Genomic DNA, 8,517 nt, shown 5'->3' on the forward strand with positions numbered 1-8,517 from the left:
TGCTGGGATTGGGTAGGGGGCTGGATAAAGGTTAAAGCAAGGCAACTGATGGAATAATTACGTTAGCTGCAGTCCCACTGTTCTTTGTAACTATTTTTGCACGATTCATGTGAATTCATAAATATATGTTTCAGTTTTCAGAGACAAACAAACTAAACCACAGTTGAATACGAATCAAAATCTTGAGCCTTAAAAATGATTTCACTTATTCAGTCACCGTGAAACATTGGCCTTGATCTAAACCTGCAGTTGTCAGTTGTATTTTATATTTTGAGTTACCAGATTTTAATTGAGACTGTGGAACTCTTTACAAAGCTATTCATCAACTTTTGCAATTGTGTAGGTCAGCAGGAAACACACAGTAAGTCAGTCAGCTTCAGAAAGGAGAGAAAATTATGTCCTCAAGATGTGACCGATTATTAGAACCAATTGGAAACCTGCATGCCAAAACTATAATAACCTAGGTTATTTCCTCTGGGAAATGGCTGGGAGAAGATAGAGAATGAATGTGTGTCAGAGCTCAATTTACATCAGTAAAGGTACAGTAGTAACACAGGGCACTGGAGGAAAGAGAGAGCTGGATTACCATCAGTTGACCAATAAACTGTAGAATGCTGATTGGAAAGAATTAGTACATTTGGCAAAAACTGACTGGCCTGTCGATTGTATCTTTACTGTTAATTTAGTTTCCTCACACTATCTAGTTCAATGACTCCTCCCTATCAATTCCTGAATATATTATCAGCATTTCTTGCTAACAAGACTCGTGTTAAAGAGCTACTGTGGTCCTCCCATTGCCCTTTTAAAAGCATTCCCTTTGAGTGAATCAGATTGGTACAAGATAAATGACCATACAATGTGTATAACAACAAACACAGCAGTGTCTATTTCTCTTCTATAGATGAAAACAAGATTCAATCCTCAACTTTGGTGAAGGATGAAGCTGTCAAGAGGAAGATTGTAATGGCTGCCAAAGAAGCTTGGGATGTTTATTTCTGCCGTCTGTTCCCTGCCTCTGTGAGACAATCCTGTATTTTTACAAATATATTTAAACCACAGAATGTGTCATTAAGTATTATTTATTGATGTTATAAAAACTTTCAGCATATTGTGGAAAACTGATAATGTGCTGAAAACTGGAACCATATCCCTGCTGAAGGGGCAACTCATTGAAAAACAGGAACAAGAGTTTACCATTCAATCTCTTGAGCCTTTTCATAATTAAATTATATCAGGACTGATCTGAATCTCAACACCATCTCAATGCAAATGTTCTCACGCCAAAAGGTTACTGAGCATAGCTCCACAGCCTTGTATCTCTAAATGTGGCTGTTACCTTATAGACATTTTTCTCTGCCCAGGGATTAGTTCATCCTATCATCCCCCTCCCCTCCCCTCCCCACACACACACAGACACACCCATCTCAACTCCCAACTATATTTATATAACCTATTTTGAAGAAACTGTGTATTCTAATTTTCATGAAAGCTAGTTACATAATCAGTCATTCAGCCGTTGAACTCTCTTGTCTCTTAACAGTTTTAACTCTAACTCTGCATCCTTGAACATCAAAAAGCCGATTTACATCAACATCTCGACATTTCATGTTCCTCATTTAATGTAAATGCAGCCAGCCATGTGAACACTGAAAATTCCTACCCCTGGAGTGTTGCCTGACTCAGAGATTAGAGAGAACAAATTTGTGTAAAATTTAAATTCCTCTGTGTGCCTTGTGCTTTTTAACTCAATGTTAATTTGTAATCATTGGTGAACTCTTGCAGGGCAGTGTGGGTACTGGAGTGCAGATTTTGGGAGTGTCCCATAAAGGAATCTGTCTATTAAAACTAGTGAGAGCCAGCAGCACAGCAGCAGAAAATCTGAGGGTCCTCAGGAGCTACAGGTACGGAAAGCAGAAAGCAATATTTTCCACTTGCCCCTGAGAGAGTAATTTACCCTGATCCATCTTTCTGTGGGCTGTTTGGTAACTCATGAAATGCCCAGTCTTTTATGTACCTAGATACAATTTGGTTAGTGCGTTTATTATCATGATGAACATCACAGCTGAATTTGATCCTCTTACCTGCACATCCTGCTGGACAATGACCAGTAACATTGACTCCCCTCTCTGCTTCAGGGGTACTGAGGCTAATTGTAACCCTAGCCCATTTTTGACACCCTCAAGATCAGCTGACTCAACTTCAACATTACAGATGGAAAATTGCCAATTTGTGTGGCTCAGTAACACATCCAACAAGGAAGTTTCTGTCATTCTCTCTAGGCTATTGTTTATGGTCTGTTTCATATCTTCCATTTTGTAAACACCAACTCAGTCCCATCCTCTGTCTGATTGTCCATTGTCACACACCAGACTGTTCACAATATTGGAAATGTGTTGCTGGAAAAGCGCAGCAGGTCAGGCAGCATCCAGGGAACAGGAGAATCGACGTTTCGGGCATAAGCCCTTCTTCAGGAGGGCTCCTGAAGAAGGGCTTATGCCCGAAACGTCGATTCTCCTGTTCCCTGGATGCTGCCTGACCTGCTGCGCTTTTCCAGCAACACATTTCCAGCTCTGATCTCCAGCATCTGCAGACCTCACTTTGTGTTCACAATATTGGTAACATAATTGATCATGAGTTGAACATCAGATACAAAACCTCTCCATCACCAATGCCACCTATTTACACCTCCATAATGTCCATCTCCACACTCATCTCAGCTCACATGTTGGTGAAAGACATGCCCAAACTTTTGTTCATCCAGACTTGACTATTCCAACCTGCCAGCCTCCCATCTTTCACTCTCACTCTCTGTAAACTAAGACTCTGCTGTCCAACATCAAAACTCACACCGAGCCATATTCACCTCTTCATTTCCTGTGCTCACTAATGTACATTAGCTCCCAGTCTAACTGTCTCACATATAAAAATTCTTACACCTGCTTTCAACTCACTGTATGATCTCATCTTTTTCCATCTCTAACATCCTTCAGTTTGACAATGTTGCAAGATAATTTTACAGCTTCAGTTTTGCCCTCTGGCATAACCCCAATTTAGTAAACTTCATTATTGGTGGCCACACCTTCAGCTTCCAAGGGATTAAGCCCTGAAACTCCCGACTAAACCTCTTTGACCCTCTCTTTCTCTTAACCCTATCTCTTTGATTATTGGTCACAATTTTTAATATCTTTTTATAAAAGCAAAACATTGCAGATATTAGAAATCTGAAATTGAAACAGAAAATTATAAATATGATCAGCAGGTCTCTCAGCAGCTGTGAAGAGAGAAATGTTTACTACCCCCGACCTTCTGAGGAGCAACAATCATCGTTGAATTGTCACACTGTTTAAATACTTTTCCAAACTCAACATTGTTCAGCATTTCCACTACAGTGTTCTGAATTTACTGTCTCAGAAATGGGTGCGCGGTGTCTCAGAACTCATCAGAACGTAGTAGAGTCAGAAGACGACAGCACATGCCCCTTTTTCACAGCACTTGATGCTGTATGGTAAGCTGAAATGTCAAGTCTGACTGGTTGTGATTGAGTGGATGAGGAAGTGGGTAAATGAATAAATAAGTGCATAGGTAAATGGGAAGGGGAGTACTTAGCTGAGTGAGTAGTGGGAAAGTGAGTGGGTAGGAGTAGATTGGGTCAGGTCAGATTGAAAAGGTAGGTGGGGTTGGGAATGTGTAGCCAGGAATGTTAGGGGAATATTGATTGATCAGTGGATGGTTGTGAAGGTAGTCAGGGGTTTGGAGTTGTAGTTGGGCGGTGATGGGATAGTTGGGTCATCGGGATAATCAGAGTCATGAGGGTAATGGGGGATTGTGAAGGTAACTGGGAAGTCAGAAGGACAGGTTGGCTACCTGATCGGAGAGATAGTTGGGAATGTAGTCTGATGTTTCGGGATGATTGGAAGGTAGCTACCAATTTGTTAGACTAGGTTTTATCCTGACTAACATTTCCTGGACAACTATTAAAGACAGTATATTGGACTTATCCCAAATCTTGAACTCTGTAACTCAGAGTCACCGATATTCAAAGAGGGTTTTGCAGAGCGGAGGAGTTGACTAATGGAAGTTCAAAGCTACAAAGCAAATTCCCATGTTGGTGTGTATGTTAGGATCTCCAAAAGATCCCAACACTCATCCCAGTTGTAAGTCTAGTCTCCAATAGCCCAGCAACCAGAAGATTTAGCCCAATATTAGAGATTGATAACTTGTTAGAAAAAAAAGTTATTCACCTGAAATGTTAACTCAGTTTCAGTCTCCACAGAAGCTGCCAGGCCTGCTGAGTATTTTCAGCATTTCACGCTTTTATTTTGACCATCAATTTATATGATTTAGTTTCATATTTTGTTTGGAATTTACTCCTGTGAATTGCCATGAAATGTTTTACTACTGTAAATGTGCTCTCCAAATCAAGTTGTTGATTTGGGGTACTGACCTGCCCAGGCAAATCTGACATTAAACTTTATTTTGTTAGTATATGAGGAGAAAGTGAGGACTGCAGATGCTGGAGATCAGAGCTGAAAATGTGTTGCTGGAAAAGCGCAGCAGGTCAGGCAGCATCCAGGGAACAGGAGAATCGACGTTTCGGGCATAAGCCCGAAAATTGTTCTTTTGAACACCTCAATAAATTCCCCTTTTAATCTTCTCCAAGGACAATAAGCCCAATTTCTCTAATCGTTCCTTGTATCTGACATGCCTCATTCCTGGTATCACTCTAGTTTCCTGAATGTGTTTCTCAGTCTGTTTTGGAGAATAATGAGCTCCTGTTTTAATACCAAGTTGGCCCAAGGAGAGTACATCATGTCAGAAGATGTGCAGATCACATCAACCCACAAGTTTATCCCACTCTGTTTCTATACCAGAATTTTGTGTGGGAGTCAAGAGTCTAAGATCAGAGTCTTTGATCCAACAATGCTTTAAATTTACAACATTTAATCTAATTATTCTTCTAATGGCAACATTTCAGCTACTCGGACATCTTATTCGTCACCATCCCTTCTGAGAACATGCTAGACTTCAACCTCACCAATGAAAAGCTGATTCTGTTTTCCTCCAAGGCTCCACAAATTAAGAGTATGATTGATTACTTCATCACTGAACTGAAGAAGGTGTGTAAAGAACTGGCTTTTATGCTTTTTCACATGATCACTGCATGAAGGAGATGATTAATGCTTCTTAAAAGTTTTTTACGTTAAAAATCACTCACAACAATAGGTTATAGTCCAACAGGTTTACTCACAACCACTTGATGAAGGAGTAGCACTCTGAAAGCTAGTGTTTCCAAATAAACCTGTTGGACAATAACCTGGTGTTGTGTGATTTTTAACTTTATACACCCCAGTCCAACACAGGCATCTCCAAATCTAAAGTTTTCTGTTTGTGTACCAAGGCATGAATTCTTTACCTCTGAAGTAAAAAGGTCATGGGTTAAAGTCCTATTTCAGAGACTGGAAAACATAATTCATACTGTTTCTCTGAGGATTTGTTATTACTGAGAGTACTGTCACTCTGCAGACTTAGAGATGTCATCTTTCAGAAAGTGAGGCCATATCATCCTTTTTAGGTGACTATAAGATTCCCATGGTATTGATAAAAGAGCAGAGGAGTTTTCCTGTGTCCTGGTCAACATGTACTCCTAATCCAACATCACTAAAACACAATATTTGGCCATTGCTGTTTGTGGCACTCATCTGTGGTTTCTTACATTACAACAATGGCAGTACTTCATAGTCCAGTATTGGCTGAAGTTGAGAAAGATGCTTTATAAATCCAAGTGCTCTGTCTCTCTATCACCAGCTTCAATTTTCTGTTCTCTTGTTAAATTAGGAAATGCAGGCCACAGTGCTGGCAGCAGTCTCAAATGCTATGGTAATTTAAATAATACAAAAGTTTTGAACAGAATCTGTGTTGTACTGGATTCTCCTTTCACCCCGAAATATTAATTCAGCCACTTGTTGAAACATGCCAACCAGAAAGTATACAGGAGATAAAAGCAAAATATTCCAGATGGTGGAAATCTAAAATAAAGACACAAAAGTGATGGAAATACTTAGCAGGTCTAGCAGCATTCAGTTCTGCTTGAACCAAATATGATGTTTCTTCAGAATCGGTTCAGAACTGTCCCTCAGTTCACAGTCTCACTTACAGGATTTGGCAATGGTTGGATTGGCAATGGGCATTCACCCTGGTGCAGGGATGTTGTACTGGTGAATGGGCTGGTGAATGGGAGTTTCATGTCAGTGTGACTTGGTTCAGACTCCAAAGCACAAACAGTGCCCTGCATCACAGTATTACCAATATACTCCCATTAGCATGCTGTCCAGACCTACTCACTTTATTTAACAACCCCTGGTACCCAAGTTGTATTCTGCCCCAGGACTCCTTTGCACAGGGCGTCATCACTTTCTGCTGCACTGCCTCATTAGTGCTTTTGCAGTCTTCCCATAATGCTGCCTATGCCTTCACTCAGCTCCCCCACCAACTGATGGCTTTCTTCCTGCCAAATCAACTTGAACATTTTGTTACATGGTCGGTGCTGTCTCTTATCAGTGGCTGTAGCTAGTAATTCACAGAATTGATGTTGTCTTTATATATGACCTGTCACCAGGATTCTAACTATGTAATAGCAGTGAAGAGTCACATCACAAATAACAGCTCCTACCTACGATTCCACAAGGGTGACATCATTCGTCTGCAACCGATGGATGGTCTCGAGGAAGGTTAGTGTCTATGGAATTATTCATTCATTGGGCACAGGTACAAAAGATTAAAGCTAATTCCAGTTTTTGTCTCTAAACTTGAGACTGGAGTCATTGTAAGCAATGTATCCATTTGTAGTATGTGTTCATTTAATTTAACCACATGGAATCTTTCATTCTTCTAGTGAAATCACACTCAGGCAGTGACTTAAATGGACCTCCCTGTGCCCGGTCTATGTAAAAACTTTCGAGTTGTTGTGAGGGGACATAGGTTATAAGTAAGTGGATGTTAAATAGGTCATCTATGTGGAAAATCCATGCCTGAATACCTGGCTGGCTCAGTAGTGATGCCCACCATTGATGGTGAACTGGCATTCCTGTCAGTCTAGTATTCAAGCAGAAATGGCCGTTCAGTTCAGTCCTGGCTAGATTTTATCCAAGCAAACATTAGCAGATTCAGAGAGGAAGATAGAAAAGTGCAATCAGATTGGATCATGTATCTTTCGGGTTTCTGACTGCATATCTTGTAGTTCTGTAATCTATATAGTTGTTCATGCAACATCATCAAAAATGAGATCTGTTCTTATTAGGCTGTACCTCAGATGAGTGGAATGTGCCCCAACAGTGGAGATTCATACCCTGGTGTCAGTGGGTGTGGACTCACACTCTGCTATCGGACTATTAGTTTGTATTGTGTTGTGTTTCTGTACTGCTTAAATTCTGCACCTCTCATATTTTGTGTCTGCCCTCAGACTATTGCTACGGCTGTATAGTCAGGAAGAAGGTCATATACCTCGAGGAGCAAAAGAAATATATTCCTGATTTTGGTGGGTTGGAAGCAGAGTCAATTTGCTTCCTTATTGTTTGCGTGTGACTCATCCTTCCTCCTCCTTCCATCCTCTGGCTCCCTCTAACTGCTGATATCTGACTCAAAAAGAATTTGAAATTAGGCTATTTGCTCCCTCAGTAACTAGCTGGTACTAGATCCATAGTGAATGGTGTGAATGGCCCACTTCAGTGTGAGCTGTCCCAGGTCTGGTGTGAATGGCCAATTCCATTGTGCGCTATCCCAGATCTGGTGTGAATGGCGCACTCCAGTGTGGGCTGTCCCAGTTCTGGTGTGAATGGCCTATTCCAGTGTGGGCTGTCCCAGTTCTGGTGTGAATGGCCCACTCCAGTGTGGGCTGTCCCAGGTCTGGTGTGAATGGCCTATTCCAGTGTGGGCTGTCCCAGGTCTGGTGTGAATGGCCCACTCCAGTGTGGGCTGTCCCAGTTCTGGTGTGAATGGCCCACTCCAGTGTGGGCTGTCCCAGGTCTGGTGTGAATGGCCTATTCCAGTGTGGGCTGTCCCAGGTCTGGTGTGAATGGCCCACTCCAGTGTGGGCTGTCCCAGTTCTGGTGTGAATGGCCCACTCCAGTGTGGGCTGTCCCAGGTCTGGTGTGAATGGCCAATTCCATTGTGCGCTATCCCAGATCTGGTGTGAATGGCGCACTCCAGTGTGGGCTGTCCCAGTTCTGGTGTGAATGGCCCACTCCAGTGTGGGCTGTCCCAGGTCTGGTGTGAATGGCCTATTCCAGTGTGGGCTGTCCCAGGTCTGGTGTGAATGGCCTATTCCAGTGTGGGCTGTCCCAGGTCTGGTGTGAATGGCCTATTCCAGTGTGGGCTGTCCCAGGTCTGGTGTGAATGGCCTATTCCAGTGTGGGCTGTCCCAGGTCTGGTGTGAATGGCCTATTCCAGTGTGGGCTGTCCCAGGTCTGGTGTGAATGGCCTATTCCAGTGTGGGCTGTCCCAGGTCTGGTGTGAATGGCC

At 42.2% G+C, this 8,517-nt stretch overlaps 1 protein-coding gene across 1 annotated transcript in view; it reads left to right on the top strand.

The window, feature by feature from the left end:
• myo15aa (myosin XVAa) overlaps nucleotides 1-8,517 on the top strand; it is a 205,391-nt gene that overhangs the window by 156,779 nt on the left and 40,095 nt on the right. Inside the window, exons 45-49 of the mRNA XM_043711624.1 lie at nucleotides 902-1,017; nucleotides 1,783-1,901; nucleotides 4,976-5,117; nucleotides 6,617-6,728; nucleotides 7,460-7,534. Of these exons, the coding sequence (XP_043567559.1) occupies nucleotides 902-1,017; nucleotides 1,783-1,901; nucleotides 4,976-5,117; nucleotides 6,617-6,728; nucleotides 7,460-7,534 (564 nt within the window). The remainder of the gene's footprint in view (nucleotides 1-901; nucleotides 1,018-1,782; nucleotides 1,902-4,975; nucleotides 5,118-6,616; nucleotides 6,729-7,459; nucleotides 7,535-8,517) is intronic.

This window comes from Chiloscyllium plagiosum, chromosome 21, assembly GCF_004010195.1.
Source record: "Chiloscyllium plagiosum isolate BGI_BamShark_2017 chromosome 21, ASM401019v2, whole genome shotgun sequence".
In the NCBI taxonomy this organism is placed as follows: Eukaryota; Metazoa; Chordata; class Chondrichthyes; order Orectolobiformes; family Hemiscylliidae; genus Chiloscyllium; species Chiloscyllium plagiosum.